Consider the following 22,447-nt stretch of genomic DNA (forward strand, 5'->3'; position numbering starts at 1 on the left):
TTTATTTGTCCAATACACAATACATATTGAAGAGAATAGACATGTAGTGATATATATAAAGAAAAGGATAGAAGAAAAGATATGAAAATAGAAGAGAAGATATATGAAAGGAAGAAAAGATATATGAGATAAAGGAGAGACAATTGGACAGGGGACGAAAGGCACACTGGTGCACTTATGTACGCCCCTTATGTACCATCCTTCCAGAACTGTTAATGCTTCTTGGATAAGAATCGAAACATTTTCCTTAAGGGGAAAAAAAACCAGTTCAGTTGCCTTTTCAAAAAGCATCTTGTTTTTCAAAAGAGTTGTTTGTCCTATATAGAAAGATGCTTCAAGCCTGTTTTTCACTGAGCCTGTAATTATGAATTGATATTTTAAAAATACAGGTAATCCTTGTGTTGCAACGTAACAGAGCTTCCCCATTATGAGTCTAATATGTAATGGTCATAAAATGGTCCTGTCAAGTGATTGACCCAATTTTACTTTTTTGTGTGGCAGTCAATATGCAAATTATCCTTTCATTTTATTTATCAAAGATTAGGAAGCTTTTTCTGTTTTTCCCCACAACATTTCAGCCTCCCCCATCCCCACTATTGTAGACCCACTGGAACAAGAAATTCAGTTGCAAGCAAAAATGAACAAATCTAGAACATTTTAAAAAGTGTGCAAGTTATATTTTGTATCAATTGCTTCTTTTAAAATTTTAAAATTGTGTGCTTTGACTTTTTCCTTGGTATTCAAAGGCACCTGTGATGGAAAAGGAATGTAATGTTCTGCATATGATTCATGTTTGAATTTATAATGTAGATTTCAGAATCCATAATTGTTTCCTCAAAACTTGGGAAGTTTTAATTTTCAATTGGGAGCAAAATGTTAGTTTTAAAAATAAAGAAAAACTGAGATTATAATAGCTTTCATTCCACAATGCTCTCTGGCTAATTTCATTTAGAATAATATTTCATTTACATTTGCAACTTATAGTTGCTAACAACCTGAATGTACAATACAGGTTGTTAGCAACTATAGGTTGCAAAATAACCAAGCAAAATGGCATTTTTGAAAGAGCTGTATAAATTCTAAGATCAAATAAAGGAAAGGTTAATTATTGTTGAGGGGTATGTGGAAATGCTTGTGACCTGTATTTTCTTTCAGCTAAACAAAACAAATTCTGGTAGAAGTGATGAAAAAAAAGCTATTAAAGGTACAAGCAAGAATGAGTCAACATTGGAAGGTGGTAAAACTGCTGTGGTGTTTTCTTTAAAAAATGAAGTTGGTGGCTTGGTAAAAGCTCTTAGACTTTTCCAGGTAAAAATTATTTTACTATTTATTTTCATAATAATATATTGATTGGAAAATGTGCATTGCGTTTGTATAAAAGATAAAGTCATGTCTATTAAATCACAAGAAGTTACCACACCAATCCATTGATTAGTGAGTAACCCAGCTTAGTTCACACACTGTGCTTGGCTATTCCGTGATTTATTATATAAAATGGCTTGGTTTGCAGAATAAGAACAATTGAAGTCAAGCAAACCACATTACAGCATAAAATGAAGCTAATCATTTTATGGTATATTAGCTGCAAATCAGAATCTTGCTTTTGACAGGCTAGAAGTAATTGTTTAATATGAGTTGGTTCAGCCTGTACTTTCTGTTTTCTGAAATAATATATTTGAATCTTAATAATAGTTTTTGAATTATTAATATCCTTGGATACCAGGATTGGTATCTAAGCAATAGCTAGAAATGTTTTCTGTTAGTTCCAGCTCCAGCTAACATATTCATTTAGAACATCCAGTGCTATCTCCTTCCATTCTTGCTTTAGTTACATTTGTTTCAGCTATTGTAATTTGCTTTATATCACGTAAAGATAAATTTCAGAAGTTGGAATATTTTAACTGAGATTCATAGATTAGGTCTTATGCTATTTAACTTTATTGCCTAATTATTTATTTCTGTATTCAGTTTAAAATCCTAGCTTAACCATTTACAACAATCATTAGTACCCTGAAGTCTAAATCGAATGCCATATCTAAATTTAAATTTCTCTGGAATAAGTTCACGGAATTCACAATTGCAATTTAGGGTTGCCAGCTCTGTTATTTGATTTGCAAGGGCTGTTGTAAAAAACATTAGGTCTTTACTAAGTTATTCTAGCCAATGTTAAGCATCTGAGCTATTTAGCTATATATTTACTAAAATAAAACATGGTATTTCAATACTTAGATAATGAAAAGTAATAAGTCTTGGGTTGATAGGGATTTTTATGCTGTGGAATTTTTATCATGCATTTGGCCTTCTGCTTAGGGAAAGTTATAGATTGCAGAACAATTAAACTATTTCATTTTTTTCTATTATGCTTGTCATAAATTTGGAATAGAATTAGTAGCATCTCTAGTATATACGAATGAGGTTTTTATTTGAAATTGCCATGGTAAATCAATTTTAAATTTTAATTATCCTAAGGTATTTATAGTTTTTCCATGGAGGTTTATAATACAATAAAGGAGTGAATGCAATAATAATTTCATAGTAGTTTATTTCTGGATAATGCACAAATAGTTAATTTCTTTTAATAGAAATACATGAATATCTATTCTAAACTACCACCTGTTAAGACCTAAGCATTTAATTTCTGCTTTTCCTTTGCACTGGGTTAACTCTTTTTTTCATCTGTCTTCAGGAGAAACATGTGAGTATGGTTCATATTGAATCCAGAAAATCTAAGCGAAGGAATTCAGAGGTAGAAATTTTTGTGGATTGCGACTGCACCAAGAAAGAATTTAATGAGCTCATTCAGCTGTTAAAGTATGAAACGAACATTGTGACCCTGAATCCTCCAGAAAATATCTGGACTGATGAGGAAGGCAAGACTATTGTTTCTTTTCCTCATCTGTTCCCCTGCCTCCATTTTATTATAAAATCAATATGAAGATGCAGATAAAAATGTTTCATTCCCTTCTATCTCTTTGTTTTTTCCAGAGCTGGACTGTGTGCCTTGGTTTCCCCGGAAAATTGTTGAATTAGATAAATGTTCCCAGAGAGTTCTAATGTATGGCTCAGAACTGGATGCAGATCACCCTGTAAGTGTTTAGAGATGTTCCAGAGAGGCTGACCAAAGAATCTACTAATAATGTAGCAAATAATTTACCGTATATGAATGAATGAATGCAATACATTATCTATCTTAAGCAATTTTGGTCCAATCTGTTTCTTAAGTAGAGACCTCACATTTTGATTTGTCTTCAGGTGTATTTCTGTCTTTCTAGAATATTCATATGTTGGATTTAGATAAGTTTGTGGATTGCAGCTTCTGTTTCAGAAGTACACTAGAGAACTTTGAGAGGCAATTTTCATTTTTCTCCATTGCAAACAATGCAAGAGTTATAGTTGTAAATCATAGTGATATTCATGCACACTGCTGTATGAGTTTTTTAAAATATAGATATTAAATTAACATTCCAGGGAGTGTGGGAGGCATATGGAAATCTGTTAACACTCCAGGAGATAATTATAAAGTAGAAATCATAGCATACTTCAGCAGGAATGCAGCTGGCACATAGAGTCTTTGTGCTTTTCCCTCCCTTATTTTTAACACTTTGGCCCCTTTTCAGCTCATCTTTCACTGTCTGCTGGCCCACATACTGCCTGAAACCACTGCATCCAAAACCTGAGAAAATTAACCTATTGGTACTGTTTGTCTTTCTTTCATTATTGCTCTGCTTACTCCTCACAGAGTAAAGTCAGATTTTAGTAAATCTTGTAATTTCTAAATCATCTAATAGTAGAGATACTGTGTAGGGCGGTGGGTTGCGCCCAGTTGGCCCGGTTCTGTGAACAGGTAGCGCTGGTGGTAAGAGGCTCCACCCACCTGCCCAGGACACTTCTGCGCATGAGCAGAAGTGTCACAAGCACGCGCACAAACCTGTAGCAATGGATTTTAGAACCTTCTATTGACTGTGCATTATGTAAAGCACATAGGAACTTACTCTGAAAATATCACTACCCCTACCCTCATTCCCTGTTCTTCATAGAGGTGAGAGTAGGGATTTCATTCCATTAGTGGCTATTTTGCATATAGTATTTTGGAAATTTGAGGAAAGTGTGTCATATTTTCTCAGGGAATGTCTCCTGCTATCTCAATCATCCAAGTCAAGGTTGTACAAAGATCCATTTCCAAATGACAACTGGACTGTCTCTATTTTTTACTCTTGAAAAAGATCTTTACTGTTCTCATCTAAGAAGCTTCTTTACTTCTTATTTTTTTAGAACTGAAAAAGCTTCTTGGGTGAGAAGTGAAATGTTTTCAAGGAAAAAAAACCAAGAAAGTCACATTGCCTTTTAGAAAAAAATCATGGGAATTTTTGCCCATGATTGACCAGTTCCTTCAGAAAATGTTGGGAAGTTTTGTGCAGTATGACTGTACAATACTTTGGATTCAGTTACCCCAAAGGTGCTTTTCAGAAGGCAACTGGTCTTTCTTGAAGCCCAATCAAATATTGCATATTCGGAACCCAAGCTCAATGTTTTAAACACCTCAGAATTGTTTTCTGATAATAAGACCTTTATTTTACTAAAATGAAGTCAAATGCTAGGGCCTTCAATATTGTTTTATGATCCAAATAAAGTTAAAATCTATTTCATAATTTCCAGTCAATAGATAAATACAAGGCATCAGATTCTACATTCCTTTGTTCCATCTCCACCCAATGTCTATGGAGTTTCTCAAGTATCCAAGTCATGGTTGTCCCAAAGAGGCTTTTTCAAATGGCAATGGAATTTCCTTGAAGGCTTTTCTCCCTTGGAAATGTTTTATTTCTTATCCAAGAAACTTCTTCATTTCTTAGTTTTTAGAACTAAAATGTTTTCAAGGAAAAAAAAAGTAAGACAGTCCAGTTGCCTTTTGGAAAAGCATGTTTGAGACAACTTCACCCAAGATCCATGAGACACAGAATAGGCAAACTTAGGAACTGTCGTCTCCCCCCCCCCGCTTCCATCTGCCACATAATCATCTTTTAATATTTGTGAGATGATTTGAGGCTGAGATTGGTAGAGGAAAGATACCTCCAATAAAAACCCTATTTGTTACTTATTAATGTTGCTTATTCTGGTTGTGTCAATTTACTCAGAAGTGATTCTAAATCTTTGTAAGATTTGAAGCTTGAAAGGCAAGTTATGATAATCATAACAACAAGTAAATAATACAATGAGAAAAAAGCTCTACTTAACAGATACTTGCAATTGTAGATATGGAAAAGATGGAGCAGATTTTGGAAGCTAAAACTTAAACATGCTTGACGTAACTACCAAAAGGTTGCAATTTGGGAAAAGTTGTTTTTTATCCCTTGGATGTAGGTAAATTGCTTTCATCTCTGAAGGTGGTATGAATGAGAATGTTAAAAAGTATTTACAACTTGGATGATTTATTTAACCTTTTCTATCACTTCCCTGCCTCTTTGGTAGAAATTAATTGTTTTTATTTGCTTCAGGGATTTAAAGACAATGTTTACCGACAGAGAAGAAAATATTTTGTAGATGTTGCCATGAGTTATAAATAGTGAGTACGCAATATTTTTTAAACTTTCAATTTTAAAGTCTTTATCCTCAAATACAAGAAAGACACTCAGCTTTCTTTTTCTTGAATATAAAATTTGCAATAGGCAGATGGTGATCATTAAGCTGTAACTATTTATATTACCAAATTGGCATGAGGAACACAAAAGTTGATTTTATTTGGATTGAATTTTGGAACATATCAGTGTTGGTTCATCCAACTTAGTTTTGCTTCTATAAATTGGCCAACTTTTCTAGCCCAAGCAGGATTGAAATTAGGATTTCTGCATGCAAAATGTAAGTACTGTCTCTGAGTTTTGGAACTACAGTTCTTTTCCATTGTGCTTCTGGCCATGACAGCATGCATTTACGGCAATGGCTCAAGAAACTGGACAGCTGGGTTGGATTGAACTGAAATAGTTACTCATAATATGAATAACAGTAGACCAGTTGACTTGAACATTATATCTAAGACTTAAAAGGGATAGAGGTATCTGGAACAAATGTAGCTTTCATTAGAGTGATGCTGCAGGTAGTCCTTGATCAGTGATTGTCTTATTCAGAAACCATTCACGATCACAAAGAAAATGACCAACATCTGCATTTGTAGGCAGGTAAAACCAGTGAAGGGCTACCAAATTTTTTACTACCACACTGTGGGCATGGCTTATGCAGGACACCTTGCATTTTCTTTCAGCATCTTTCAGTGCAAATTGGGTGCTCTGGGGTGGAGCGCCATTTTCACTACCCCACTGCATTCCCCCCCCCCCCGGTCTGGGCAGTAGCCCACCCCTGAGTGCAACTCTTGTAAATCAAAGGAAATCTGATGTAAAAATAGTAAAAACAGTATAGATACTGTTTCACTTAGCAACAGCTTTGCTTAATAACCAAGTTGCCAGCTATCATTAAATGAGGACTACCAAAACATGTGTTACGATGTCATAATGCATAATCATAAGATTCATCACAAGGAGCCAAATTTGTATTATGATATTGTATTGTGATACATGCTTTGTCATTTTCCTTCCGTGTTCCCTCACAGATGCCTATAAGAGAGGACTCTGCTTCTTTGTCCAACAGATGAAAAGGTTATAATGGGTGGACTGGCATTCTCCAGGAAAAGTTTAGCTGCATGGGAATGTTCATGTCTGCTAGTCATCCCTTTTTTGCACAGAGCAGAGCACTAGCTATTGAGAGAGGGTGGACTGCCTCTACCTTTTCCTTATATGAGTAGGCCATTTATTTATTTTTCTGTTTGATATAGTTGCCCATTTCACACATGTGATTTGATGGTGAGGGATGTTTCCCCTCCTTTGGATGCTTTAGTCCCAAGACAAATAGCTATTATTCTGCCTTTCCCAATGCGATGTCCTGCAGAATTTTAGACATTAGCTATCTAAGTTTCCCAACTACTCTGGCAGTTACTGAAAAGAGTTATGTGTCAGAAAACATTCTGGAAATTGAAGCATAGTCTTGAAAAGGGGTTTGGATTGGGGAGAGTGGCTATATGTTTTGAAAAGACAGATCTTGTCAAGTACTTCTTTACATTTAAAGTCTCCCAAAGGCTTTTTTTTCATGCCATATGCTCTGCCATCAGATTGATGGGCTCCTAGAAAAGGATTTATATAAGATGCGCTTGCTTGCTTCCTTATTTATTTACATATATTTCCTACAATAATTTCCCCACTAGCAATGTACAGCACTTTCTAGAGTCATCCAACCTTTACTTGTGCCAAAATAGCAGTATGAAGACAGGCACTATATCATATCAATAATGGCTAGGCGGATAGTATAAAAATACTATAAGTCATCAGTGAAGAAATGGTTTGCATTTATATACATTGCCTAGTAGCAATATATGACTAAAAAAAATCCAAAAGCAAAATATAATATTAAAACAGAATGATCATAAAACTCTAAATGGCAGCATGGAATTGCAATAAAATAAAAAACAGAAAACATAAACCCTGGGAATGCTTCCAGGTAGTTTATCTAAGTCTGTGGATATGTTGTGATTGGTTGCATAGTTTTCAGCAGCGGTGGGCTATGAGCCGGAACGCTAAATTGCACTTGCCGCCGTGGTTCATAAGTTCTTGTGGGACCAGCACAATTTTGCTGCTGCACCTGTGGAGGAAACAAAATTGCAGACGGAGCCACAGGTGCGCCCGTGTTTCACCATGCATGGAAGCAAAAAAACCTCACCAAAACATGGGCGCACCTGCAGTTCCATGCGCGATTTTGCTTCCTCCACAAGAACTTACAAGTGCAATTTAGCGTTCCAGCTCGTAGCCCACCGCTGGTTATCAGATAGATATTCCACCATCACAATGCTATGAGTGGAACAGGAGAAATTGGGAGCACTGTTTTAATTGGTATATTTTAACATGTGTCATTTGCAAATTAAACTGTCATAAAGTGTCACAGATAAGGAAATGGAATATTGAGACCAGGCATTGCTAAACTTTTGATTTTTTAAAAAAGATACTCTCATATCTGTTGTGATTCTGCCTGAGGCTCCTCATGGACCGGCTGGATCTCTGCCGGATCCATGCCCAGAGGAGGAGGACAGTGAACAGGAGGGGGAGGACCAGGCAGATGGGGGAGAGGAACATCAGGAAGAGGAGGGAGAGCAGCCTGAGACCCCGGGGGGGGGGGCTCTCCCCAGCTAGTAGCCTGGATTCATTGGATGAAGAAGCACAGGCTATAATAGACATGAGGCAGCGACGTGCAGCTCAAAGACGGGGCCAATTAGAAAGGTATTTCCATCCCTGAATTGGCAACAGCTGGGTTTGGGTGTGCTTCTCCTCAGCAGGGTTGAAAAGGCAGGCCCGCCCTTACAGTCTTGTGGAGAGTTATCAACTGGGAGTCCTGTGACCTTGCTTTGATTCTTGGCGTCTCTGATCTTGGCTTGTGGCCTAGAAGTCTGGAAGACTTGGGGGAGGCGTGGGTTTTATTATCTCCAGCGTTGTTTTTGCCAGCAAGAATCCTGTTTTATTGCCTGGCCTTCGTGAAACCTCTGTGAAGCTTCATAGTGTTCCTGTCTGTAAGAACAGTTTTTGTTACTTGTGTTTGCTTTGAAATATATAAACTGCCTTTGCTTTTTACCAGTGTGTCTGGCTACTCTTTTTGGTTGGTGTTGGCGTCTGGGGGGACCCAGACAGAACACATATCTCATTACGCAAACCATTTGCCATTATGCTGGACTTCTTTGCAATGATTTAACAGTGATATCTTTTCCGCTCCACCCAGTTCTCATCTTCTGGCCATGTATTGATTACTCTTCTACTGCACATGTGTTGATTTTTACAACACCTTCCTTCCCTCCCTCCTTCCTGTTATCCCATTTCCTGATCTTTTTACTACTTATGTCAACCTTTAAAATACACTGCTCAAAAAAATAAAGGGAACACTTAAACAACACAATATAACTCCAAGTAAATCAAACTTCTGTTAAATCAAACTGTCCACTTAGGAAGCAACACTGATTGACAATCAATTTCACATGTACAGAACAAAGTATTCAATGAGAATATTTCATTCATTCAGATCTAGGATGTGTTATTTGAGTGTTCCCTTTATTTTTTTGAGCAGTATATTTTTCCATCTCTCATCAGACTGCCAAGCCATCATCTATATACACAATCCATTTATGTAATATAATATAGTGATTAAAAAAATATCAACTGCCCATGATGCATCATGCACACAAGCATACATATTTTTGAAACCTGGTTTATATTGTAAGATCTTCTTTGGCCCTTTTGCAGACCATGTTTTGGATCCAAAGGGGAGAATGTAAGCTTCTATTTCAGTGATGTATTCCCAATACTAAGCAAACTCACCTAAGGTGTGAGTTGACACTATGGTCTTACCCCAGGCTCCATTTTCAATCCCTACTAAATTTTATTTTCAATTATATCCAGTCAAAAAAAAATCAGGCTAAATTTTAAAGAACTCCAATAAAATTAAGCTCAGTGTAGGAGTATATAGTAATAGTGCAATATATGTAAATATGAGCTCAATTGGGCTTTCTCTCACCAAAGTATGCATAGTAGGCGTCCCAACTTACCATAATTTATATGCAATAATATCAATTCCTTAATATTGTTAATACATATGGATTTTTTTCTCATAAATATGTGCAATTTGTATGTGTCATTTATCCATTCATTCTTTTGTTCATGGAAGACCAGGCCCAGAGACTGAATTCATTATTATTCCCAGGAGTTAGTAAATTTCCAGCACAACCTACAAATACCTGCTGTTTTGCAATTTTCTTGTCACATAAGTTTCCAAGTCAACCTAATTCCAATTGGGTTTTCATTTTACTTGTAATGGGCCAAACTTCATGCTTCAAAGCAGGCACACTCTAATTCTATGTACTCTTCAATTTGATGGTTCCTTTTCCCATTGTGAATTCTTTCTTTCCTTCTCCTCCAACTCCTTTGTGAATTCACTCCATTCCTGAATATTATAAGCAAAGAAATGGAAAGCGGAAAATATTTTTTGTTGCAGACAAGAGCATGCCTAAAAGCCCATAAAAATATTTATTTTATGGACATATATATATATGAAACAAAGAAAGACTAACAAAAGAAGAGGAAATTTGTATTTTCAAACAGAACCCTCCTCTTTATGAACTACCACTGCCTTATTAGCATTAAATAAGGATCTCCTAAATATAGTACTTTAGTGCATAAGCTCCTGGATTTGGTTTAGTCACAGCTAGTTTCAGGCTGGGCTGACCTCCCCCCCCCCATTACCTGCTGTGCAGCTTTTCTACATTTAACATAAGAAAATAGAAAATGTTGAAATGTGTGTACAATTTGGCTTAATTAACACATGCTAATTAGTAGTGACTCCCTCCTATCCCTGGATAGATGATTAGCCCTGTTTTTCAAAGCTTGCTTTAACTCTTTTCACCAGGACAGTATTTTCTTCAGAATGATTACTCTTATACCAGTATACATTGCTCGGATATGCTGTGAGATTTTCTTTTTCATTGTTCTATTGTCCCTGTGTTCTCTCCTCTATACATTACCCTGTGTGTAGTTTGATGTGCATTTAAAGCCTTCTATCCTTTTATAAGCTATACCATAAATATAAATCTTGATTCTTTATTAAAGAACAGAATAAGATGAAACAGTGGTGATGAGTATGGGCTACAGATTTTGTCTTCAGAAGAATATGTGTACTTTTCTAAATGTTTCTGTTACCTCAGAACATTACAAAATGGAGTCTGGCTTCTCAGGATGTAAGGGTACTTACTAGGGTCAAAAATGATATCCAAACCAAATGTTCTAAACAGTGAAAGGTTTGGCCCCAGCCACTAGATGGGGCTCAACATATGCCAGATAACAACAGTATCAGAGGTGGTTTATCCTGGTTTGGACCAGTTGGCCTGATCTGGAAGCAACTTGCTGGTGATATCATGATGACATCATGGAACCAGTTTGGTCAGTGCTGGTCCATGGATACTGCCATCTTTATTTGATTTTTTTTTCTTTTTGGGGTGGGTGGGGTGGATTTCTGAGGTCTTTTTCCCACTGCGCATGCACAGAAGCTGGGTTTCCAGCACTGTGCATGCATCACCATCTTGTTTTCACGGGGTTTTTTTGGTGGGGGGGATTTTTTTGGCACTGCACATGTATGCACACGCTTTGCATGCATGTGTCCATGAAGCATAGCCATGCGGCACAGGAGGAAGTGAATCAGCAATGAGGTCAGTTAGAACTCATCCCTGAACTGTATGCTGGATGCATGACACCTTATATCTGTGATATGTTGTGAAGCATTTGTTTTCATGAAGAATCCATATGCACCTTAAAATTAAATGCATGGTTAGTTAACTTTCTGAGAGAATTAAAATGGAATGTGACTAAACATATATGGGAAACGATGAATATATTTGAATTTGTCTTTAGGAGCTAAAAATTAATTTTAATAATCTCAGAGGAATGATCAATATCATTCCATAAAAGGAGAAGCTAATTAGAAAAGGAGCCAAAGAAGGTAGAAGTACATAATGAATAAAATGTAATTGTAAACAATTCTGAAGAAGAAGAAAAGGTCAATATGGCTGCACAAAACACTTAGTGAATATCTAAAACCCAAATACAATATAAATGGTCAGAAAGGATGTTTGCAACAAGGAGGAGTGCAAACATCAGGAAAACTCATAATTAGATGGTGAAGCAAGTGAAGAAACAGGACTTCTTTAGCTATGTTCAAGTGGCAAAATGAAACAAAGAAAAGGCAGGGTTTAGTACCAGGGCCGCCGATAGACGGGTATTACTGGGAGGGGCGTACCGGGCCCCGGGAAATTGAATAATTGGGGGGGGGACCCGGCGCTTCTCCTGCTGAGCCCAGCTGCTGCGGCTGGAGGCGCCCCCCCCTCTAGCGTTCCTTTCGGCCAGCCACCGCCTGTGCAAAGTTTGGCTGCGAACTCGGAAACGCCATCCCGCCGGCTGGCTGGCTAGCTGCTGCCTGGCCCCCTCCCTCCCGGAGGAGGGTCTCCCTCCGCACCACCAGTGGCGCTCCCCCCGCCAGCCAGCCAGCCAAGCCCCGCACCCGCCGGAGCCGGCTCCTCGCTCTCCCCCCACCGCCCGCCGCGTTTGCAGGAGGTGGGGAGGATCGGGCGGCCCGCCAAGGCCAGGAGGGATGCCGCTGCCCCCCCTTCCCTCTCTCCACCCGCCGCTGCACCTCCTTGACGCCGAGAGGAAATGCCCCGGGCGGGGGAGGTTCATCTGAATCAGAAGAGGAAGAGTTAATGAGTAATCCTATTCTGAATGTTCGGGTCCGGAGAATGCTGGGAAGGCAAGAGCAGCTGGGCAAACGCAGAAACAAATTATAGGGCACAGGTGATAAGACTTAATGATGCTGATGCAACCTTGAAAAAAGGGGAGGGTTGGAATGATCTGTGTGGGGATTATGGTTCAGCTTTGGAGAGAGACACTGATGCATTGTGGTTTCATTTTGGCTTTTGGAATTCTGTGAACTTTCTGACACTCAAGCAGGGAGTAAGTAGCTGACATAACCCTGAAAGTACTGTGCTGACTTGAGTGAGTAACTCTGACCTTCTGGACTAATAGCTTAGCATTGCTCTTGCATTCACGGAGGTGTATATAAGGAAACCCTTTTTGCTTTATTTTTAGAAGCCTGTGTGTTTGATTCATTACTTTGTTCTTGGGTGGTTTGAGGCCAGGCTGAACAGTCAGCGGCAAATGAAACCTGCGACACAGCAGCACAAGGGGAAAAGGTCACCAGGACAAAACAGAATTGAATACTGCCCAAAAAGGTGTAGCATCCAACATCCCACCAAAGAAAAGATAAGACTTCAATTAAAACTTCAAGGGCTTCCATGCTCCATGGAGTTAGATACTGGATTGGCCCTGTCCATTATCTCCTCTATGACCTTCGATCACATTTGCAAATGCCAATGGCAGATCCTACTCAAATAATAGAGCATAGTGCTAATGGACTTCCAGAATCTCTGTGTTCCCATAATGGATGAAGAGAGTCTGAGGGTTCCCTCAATGTAGTGGTCGTAGAGGGGCCGTGCATCAGTGTCATAAGACTGGACTGGTTTGAGGCCCTGGGCATAATGGTAATGGGCATCCATAGAACCCAAACAGCCAATCTAGAAGCAATATGCCAACAGTACACTGACATATTCAGCATTGAACTGGGACAATACAAAGGGGCATCTATTTCACTCAACCTTGATTCAGCAGTAACTCCAGTCCCTTTGCATTGAAGCCTAAAATTGATACAGAACTAGACAAGCTGGCAGAGCAGGCAATGCTCCAACCCATGGACTATAGCCATTGGGAGACTCCCATAGATAAGCTAATGGGGATGTTTGCATCTGTGCAGATTACAAATGAACAATAAACAAGGCACGACATCAGCATCTTTACCCTGGCCTGTACCAGTGCTAAGCCATATCCTCTCCTTGCTCCAGGGAGGCGGAATATTTACTAAGATAGACCTCGCCCAGGCCTACCAACAGTACCAATAGATGCCACTATTGCAGAAGCACAAACAATAGTCATACACAGAGGTGCATTCTGAGTGTGCCACTTACAGTTTGGGGTAAGCGTCGCACCAAGGTTGTTCCAAGGTATTATGGAACAAACACTGAAGAACATTTCCCGCATCTGCCTGTACTTTGATGATATCCTGATCATGGAGAAATCCGTGCCAATCCTGGTGGAATGTCAGCGAGGCAGACCTAAAACTCAAGTTCCAGTTGAGTCAATAAATGCTGTTGTATCTATGTTGGTCTTTTTTCCCCTACTGCAGCGCACTACACAATAGTGTACATTTTATGTATTGTGTTGATTATATTTTAATACTTCTTTTTCAACTTTAATAAGAGCTAGATAGCTAAAGTTCTACATAGGATCCCCCCACCGTATGCATACATACACATTTAACATAATCTGGGATCCAAATAATCACGTAAAAGCAAAATTCAAACATAAAATATGAACAATGTCATTGTTTCCAAATTGCTCACCAATCTATATATATGGGGAAGGAAAACCCCCTCACCTTTTAAAAATTTCCAGCTAATGGTGGACTCTACAGAATAATGAATTGTTAGATTTATTTAGCAGACAATGCTTATCAACATTACCACACTATACTTTTTATATAAAAAGGGTCTCTTTTTGCTAATCATGCGGTAATTCTGGAGGTGATCTAGAGAAGATGGAAGCACCATAATCACAATTAAAATGTTTTTGCTATCTTAGTTTTCTACCCAGGATTTCTTTCTACTAATCACGATTCTCTTATGATATGTTGTCAACATTCACCTCCCCCTTCTCAGCAATACTTTTAAGGATATTGTGTTGTTTAGCAAAATAAAAATATGAAAGGTTGAGTGGGATGGGGTGAGAAATAGAAAGCTACTTGTATTTAATGAAATTTTCCATAATTTTGTGCAAGTGGAAAAAGTCAATGAATAGTTATGTGAAAATTAAATATTAAATTTTGACAATGTTGGTGAAAAGCATGTTTTGGACTGACAAGTATAACTCCTTTTGAAATAGCTATTTGGGGGGGGGGCTGGGGAAGAGTCTTCGGAGAGGGGCGGCATACAAATCTAATAAATACAAATAAATACAAATACAAAATGAATATGGACAGTTTAGAAAACGTGATTGGATAAACTACTGTTTTTTCAGCATTTATTTGATTTCTTGATCTTTTTGTTTTAGTGGCCAACCAATTCCTAGAGTAGAATATACACCTGAAGAAATAAAAACTTGGGGTGTGGTGTTCAGGGAGCTTTCGAAACTCTATCCTACTCATGCTTGTCGAGAATATTTGAAAAATTTCCCATTACTGACAAAGTATTGTGGCTATAGAGATGATAATGTCCCACAATTGGAGGATGTATCTATATTTCTCAAAGGTAAGCATCAAGCTTGGTTTTCAGGTAAGGAATGTACTATAAAAGCAGTTACACTAAAGCATATTAAATTCTAATATTTTTCTCTTTCCTAATATGTCTGTTTCCATTGCACCCTTCCAATATTTATATCCCTCCAAATCTCTTACAAATAGTTTGAAACAGATTTTTACTAGATTCCTCTTTGCTGCTCAAAATATTCAGTGCTTATTGTCATTCTCCCATTATCTATATTTAGATAAAGAACACCATGAACCAACCTATCTTCCCACTTTGTGTGTATCAGATTACTTGTACATACTTTGAACACTCATATACAAATAATATATTGTTATGAGTGGAAGATATATGGGAAAGGCTGTTAAATATAAACCTATTTCTTGAATCCATTCTGCAAAAGTTCCACTTATTAGGGGATCAGCTAACTTTTGTATTTGAAGACCCCTATTACTTATGAAGCTGAAATGACATCCATGCCAAAAATATTTGGTAAGCAGGAATTTTAACCAATAGCTATGACCATAGTGGCATGTGTTGAATGTAAGGACTGGTAGAGTAAAAAAGCTATGTTATAAATTAAAAAATAGCAGGAATGGAATAAAAGCAACTACTGTGGGCTGGGGAAGAGAAATTCATTGTGTTGCTGTGGTCTGAAGGAAGTGGTGGACTATGAGGTCTGGAGGGCAGAGACTACAGACTGTTCTGGAAGCATTTTTTTGACTGATGCTTCATGTGCTGCAGTCAGTAAGAGTTGTTGAAACTCAGATGAAAACTAGACTTAGATAAAGCAAATGACAAGTTTTCTATTTTCCTCTTATAGTTCTGGTCACTTTGACAGCTCATGAGTACGTTATTGCACTATGGCTTTGATAAAAAAAATTTCTTTCTAGAGAGAATAAAGTTATTTGTGGTTCCCTTTGCAGTAATCCTGAGAGCTGGTATTTTTGCAGTAATCCTGAGAGCTGGTATTTATAAAATGTAATGATGGGGTTAGGTGGAAAATGAACTCCCTGTTGATATTAAAAATACAGGAAAACTACAGTAAAGTACTCTAATAAAAATTCAGAAGAACACTGTTTCAATTGAAAATAAATATATATAGTATTTTGTTTGAAAAGCTAACTCTGCTTCCTTTCTTTATTGTACCTTTATAACTGTTAGCGTTTAACATTAACTGGCTTGCGAGCCATATCTTTCAATGGTGCCTTTTGTCTAATTCTTTGTGTCCCTAAGAGATTCCTTTCCCCCATTTGCTCAAAACTATAAAAGCATCGGAAGCCTCCATAGTAGTCATTCAGCCAGAGACATCCATGAAAATTGCAGGGGAGATTGGGTGGAGAAAATAAAGCCTGGTGTCTTTAAAAAAATTGAAATAACAAAAGAAAAAGAAAAAGGCAGCTAAAAGAGGGAAAATGAGATTTTAAATTTAATGCACTTGGAGAGAAAAGGGTTACTTAGAACTTGCTGGTGGGAAGAAAATAACCAACAGTACCATCAGTATCTTAGGGTAAGACAACAACCAGTATGTTAGGAGACTGTAGCAATTTCTTGTAATACACAATGTATTACATGGGGTGTTTTTTTCATCTACTAGGCTTTCCATCTTCCTTCAAAGATGATGGAGCTTACTGGCAATCTTCTTCTGAAAAAAACATTCAGCCTAGTCAATTCTTGTTCATGAAATAGGAAGAAATCAGGCTGGGTTTTTGTTTCGGGCAGCAAAACATAGCCATTCCAGACAAGTACATTTTAACTTAAATATTTAGTTTTGGACCATGAACCACAGTTGTGAAAGACTGCATGCAGCTTATTATATCTTAGTAAAGTTTTTTTTTAATTATTTCAAAGGAAAATCTAATAGTGGCTGCTCCACATCTAGAGGATTTGACTTATACTTGTATTTTACATGTAGGTAGTGTGTATGATGGAAACAGTAGAAAAAAATAAAATCTCATAAATTGTGGAATATTTCATGATATGTCCAAAGGATGCTTTTTCCTGAAATAATAATGATATGACTATTTTTAGGATGTGTTAAAATCGACGTTTAACTCTTGCCCCTTTAAAAAGTGTATTCAGAACAGATTCAAATTGTATGCCTCTTATGAGGCAAATTGCCTCATAAGAGGCATATTGACATTTCTGGGAATTAGGTACATATCTAGAGATTATTCATGTTGGATAGATTTTCTTTAAAATGTACAGTTCTGGATAAATTTGTAGAATTATATAATTATGAATTTAGAAAGATTATTTAGCCAATGAAAAATATATTACCCTGTTCAAGGTAGGAATTCAAAATAAGATATCTACAAAAGATGGTTTCCAATTTCCAACCAGTGAAGGGGAACCCATTGCTATTCTTGGTAACTGATTTCATTGTCAAATCTCTCTTACTGTTGGGAAATCTTTCTACCATTCAGTGAGAATCCACCAAATGAAATCCATTATTCTATGTGGCAACACAATGGCCTATATGACAATCTTATACAGTAATTTGTAAACTGCCCAGAGTTGCCTTTTAGCAGTGATAGACAGCATAGAAATTTAGCAAACAAACAAACAAGCAATCTTACAAATCTTACATTGTCTTCTGCTCCCAATTTCTTTAATCTTTAATCTTAGTTAGTTGATAGTTCCTGATCATCTTTGTTGCTCTTCTGTTCCAACTCATCTTAAAATATATATTGCAGCAGAGGCGGAGTAATGACATGGACACAGAGAGCTGGATTTAAACTGGGTCATTTTTATTAATTAAATTTGCATAATTTATTCATTAAATTAGCATAAATTTAACTAAACCCTAACAAGGACGCGCAGGGTCAAACAATTACTTCCGGGGCGGAAAATGACATCAGAAAAACTTGCGGGGCAACTTATGGGCATAGCTCCATGCTGATCCAGGTGAAGGGCCCTCCCTCACCTGGATCCCAGCCATGCACCTGCATGTGGGAGGTCTCGCCGTCTAACCCCTGCAAGGGGATAGAGATGGGCGGGACCCAAAGACGGGTTCCCCCCAATTGGTCAGATCGAGCTAAAGGCACCATGACCTTTGGAGAGAACCTGTCAATCATCCCCAAAGATGCCCAACGGAGAACACGCAGTTGCTAAACACCACCCAATTTTCCGCCTCTAACCTGCCTACCCAAATGACCAAAGGTAAGCCAATTAGACTAATCATGGGGGCGAAGCACCCCCTAACCGCCATCCGTCACCACAGTGTGGAATAGGTGAAAAAACGGTCGTGGAAAATGCCGGGACCGCCAAAAATTCCTATTCGGACCCCTAAGGGCGAACCACAGTGGCATACTGGAAGATAGGGAGGGCGTGCGGATGTTCGCTGCTCGTCGTCAGGGCAAAAAGGAGGCCCCAAGCCTGCACAGACTCTTATATAGGGCTGGCAGGCTCCGCCCCCCGACGACGTCATCGGCCAATGCCGATGCCCAGAAAATGGCTGGGATCTCAAGAAATCTCACAAGATCCCGGCCCACAAGATGGCGGCTGCGCTGAGGGCCGTGTCCCCCTGGCCCTGCAGCAAATCCGGGCCGGGGATCAGTCACCAGCCACGCATTCTAAAACTGGACACAATTCTTAAAATGTGATCTGAGCAATACAGATTAAGATGGAATAATGATTTCCCATATTTGGAAATACTATTTCTGAAGATACACCTTGAAATTGAATTTGACTTTTTTTCCAGACCAATCACACTGCTGAATCATATTCAGTTTCAATTACCGTAACTACTATTTCAAGATCTTTTTCACAAGTATTATTACCACCCTCTACTTGCATTGGATTTCTGTTTCCTAAATGAAAACCTTTTATTTCTGTCTTCTAAATTTCACGTTATTGCTTTGAAACCATTTTTGTCTCCTATCAAGATAATCTCTTAGGGTATTAAAAATCCAATCAAATTTTGACATCTGCACATTCGATAAGCTTCACTAAATGCTGGCTAATTACCATGTCACAGGGTGCTTTGTCAAATGCTTTGCAGAAATCATTCTCGTAATCAATTAAATAAGTTACCTAGTCAAAAGAATAAGATAAGGTTATGGCAAGGTTTGTTCTTGACAAACTCATACTGACTTCTGCTAATTGTTTTCAAGGTGTTTTAATTGTCTTTAAGGTACTTAGAGATTGATTTCTTTATGAAATGCCCTAGAATTTTCCCAGCAGTGATGTCACAGTGATTGATCTGTAATTTGCTGAATCTTTCCTTTCCCTTCTTTTGAATATATGGAAAAGCATTAATTTTTAAATACATTTTTATACAGCAACCTAAAATATTATGTAAATGATGAAATGTGAATAATAACAATAATAATGTTTTGAGAAATTTCTCCTTTATGCATTGTATGCAATGTCATAATGTAAGTACAAAATGAGCAGAATTTGTACCGCAAATACTAAAACAGCATTCATCATTTAATACCACTTATCTGTTGTCCAATATTTCACAATGATGATACTCAATACTTTCAGCAAATTTCTATGATGCAATTCCTCAGGACTGGTTTTTCTAAATGCTAAGTGATATTAATTTTACATGTTTCTATTAGTCTGTGGTATTAATTTCAGATGTTTTTATTAGTCTTGGATAAGATAGTCAACTAAAAGATCTCTAAAGTCCCTCCAACCAATGAGTCTGTGATTCAACCTTCAGTCCTGTTTGTTCTTTATGATTTATTTTTTTCTTTTCCTTTTTTTCTTTTTTCTTTTGCTAGAGAAGCTAGAACTAAAACTGGATTTGAGTGGTTTGCTATTTTTTTTCTTATTTTTTGTTTTTTGTTATGTTTTTAGGCCAGTTTGCCATAATATACTAATTTCTTTTTGTTTTGCGCATAACTAAAGATTTTTTTGTTAATATCCTTCAGTGATTTCAGTTATTCTAAGCTTTCATTCTCACCAACATTTTTGTATAGCCATATTGGTTTCTGCTATCTTCCATTTTATCCTAATTGGAATTGCTGGCAGTTATGCTTCTAATATCGCCTCTCTTATGAATTCATCTTGAACTCATTAGTTTATCCTCCCATGGAATCCTTCTTATCATTCCTTTGAGTTTATTAAATCCTCATGTTTGCAGCCCAATTTTTGATTAACTCAGTTTTAGTCTTCTTATCGATCAAAGCATAGTTGATCCTCTTATGCCTTTCTTTACTCTCTACCTGATACCTGATAAGAATACATCTGGCAGCATGGCAAAATAGGAATTTCTTAAAAGACCTAGGCTTATAAAATTTGCCTCCCATTAAATGTTGGAATAATTAAAGTTTCTTAAACTTCGTGTGTCTTTGAAAAATCTGCAGTTTTATTTTGGAAGGTATTATCCTATTATCTCCTTAGTTGGGAGAGCAATAGTAGATACAACAATATATTTATTTTCATTTCTTCATTCACTTGCATTGATTCAGATGATTTCTATAATTCAAAAATTCATTCATATGCAGAGGCGTATATGTTTAACATACTCTCCTTTGCTTGCCTATGTTCCTTTGGAACAAATGATATCACAAACGGTATTGCTATTTTCTTATCCTGCGATTCCCCTGCCCCTTGTCTGTTTGACAGCATATTTGCTCTTCGGGGCTAAGTTTAAGTTTGTTTTGTTTCTTTCCTTTATGGCATTGACCCTCCATGGTTTCTCTACCTACTAAATAAGTTCCATGAGTTAAATAAATTGTTTTGTAAACTTTGCGGTCTTTTTTTTCACTGCTCAAAGATAAGTCCCATTGTATGATGATATCATGATGCCAATAATGAACAATTATTTTAAAAGAAATCTGGCAAGTTACTTGTATCAATCAGTTAGAATATACAAACATACAGAATGAAATACAGTAATGTTGATTTGTCTTCCACTTCAGAAAGGTCTGGTTTCGCAGTCAGACCAGTGGCTGGATATTTGTCCCCTCGTGATTTCTTAGCTGGTCTGGCCTATCGAGTTTTCCATTGTACCCAGTACATACGCCATGGTTCGGATCCCCTTTATACTCCAGAACCGTGAGTATCATTTGTAATAAGGCATTACTGAAATTAGGGCTTACCTTTCCACATACAACCTGTGGTGGCATACAGGACCATAACATTTTAGCTAGCTTCTTAATAATCTGGCAAAAGTAGGTTCAATACTTTGTCTTAGTTTTTTCCAGAGTCACTGAAAGTTGAATGGCATAACAATAACAACAACAACAATAATAACAACAACAATAACTGATTATAATTATGTTAGTTATGATTTGATAATTACAATTACTAGGATAATTAAGATAATGGCATAAACCAGCAGAGGTAGTCTCAGTGATTTCTTAGCTGGTCTGGCCTATCGAGTTTTCCATGGAATACTATACCCAAAATTCTTGGGACACTTAGAAAATCTGTACAAAATTTGCCAATTTGTTACTGTGGAACTGAAGAGATCCAAGTTAAAATTACCACTCAGTTATAGAATTCAATGAGTCATTTGGGACAATTACTAATTTTCAGTTCAAAGTAGTTTATGAGATTAAAACTGATGAAAGACATCCTATTTAGTGCCTTGACTCTTTTGAGAAAAGGCAGGATAAAAATTCAATTACAAACTCAATAATTAATAAACTTTAGGGACAATAAACCAACCTTCAATTACTGAGTATTCTTACCATGGCTCAGAAAATAGCCATAACAATAAGATATTTTATCATTAGTTTGCATTTTGAGCTATGGGATCTTTAAATGTTCTTTTTAGTGATTTTTTTTGTATGAAACAAGAAAGTGGAAAATTCCATTTGAATTAGGAGAAGGAGGTTTTTTTCTTTTATCATAACAATGTTGTGATTTATATGCACTTAAAATATGGTGCTCCATATACTCAAAAGTCCTGCTCTTGGGTGACTAAAATGAAATCGCTGCTGGGGAATTAGTAAGCAGACTCTGTCTGCTTATTAAGGAGTTAGTTGCATTAATTTATTTCTGAGTAATCTGGAAACAGGCTAGCAGCTAGACCATCCACAATGATGGATCTGGCCACATTCAGAAGTAAGTTACATCGTTAGAAATGAGAGATGGGATTACATTAAGAAATAGCAGGACCAAAATGCATTTAACAGAGCAAGCAAATAAAACTCTCACAAGTAAACATAATTTAATAGTAACTAGTGAAACCAGTGATAAAATGTTTCACTGAACAGTTGTAATTTAGGGCATTCTACTTCATTTCACTCTTGTATATCTCAGATTTCTGAACTTCCTGCCTATAGTAATTTAGCATGGCTTTTTTTTCAGACATTTCATTTTCAGGAGCAGGGCTTTGTTGTCGTTTTTTTTGCTTGGCAATGCAAGAACTGAGGCACTGCAAAACCAATGACGGCCATGAGTTCTGCTACTCAGATCAACACTCTGTTCCTGAAAAGAAAACTTAGCAGGATATTCAAGTTTTGAAATTAATGAAAGCAATTCTATTTCTACCCAAGAGTGTTCATTCGT

At 37.3% G+C, this 22,447-nt stretch overlaps 1 protein-coding gene across 1 annotated transcript in view; it reads left to right on the plus strand.

The window, feature by feature from the left end:
• Positions 1 to 22,447, plus strand: part of TPH2 (tryptophan hydroxylase 2) — a 114,776-nt gene that overhangs the window by 6,642 nt on the left and 85,687 nt on the right. The window contains exons 2-7 of the mRNA XM_070754759.1: positions 1,156 to 1,308; positions 2,687 to 2,870; positions 2,986 to 3,086; positions 5,493 to 5,560; positions 14,784 to 14,980; positions 20,851 to 20,986. Coding sequence (XP_070610860.1) covers positions 1,156 to 1,308; positions 2,687 to 2,870; positions 2,986 to 3,086; positions 5,493 to 5,560; positions 14,784 to 14,980; positions 20,851 to 20,986 — 839 coding nt within the window. The remainder of the gene's footprint in view (positions 1 to 1,155; positions 1,309 to 2,686; positions 2,871 to 2,985; positions 3,087 to 5,492; positions 5,561 to 14,783; positions 14,981 to 20,850; positions 20,987 to 22,447) is intronic.

Source organism: Erythrolamprus reginae, chromosome 6, assembly GCF_031021105.1.
Source record: "Erythrolamprus reginae isolate rEryReg1 chromosome 6, rEryReg1.hap1, whole genome shotgun sequence".
NCBI lineage: Eukaryota > Metazoa > Chordata > Lepidosauria > Squamata > Dipsadidae > Erythrolamprus > Erythrolamprus reginae.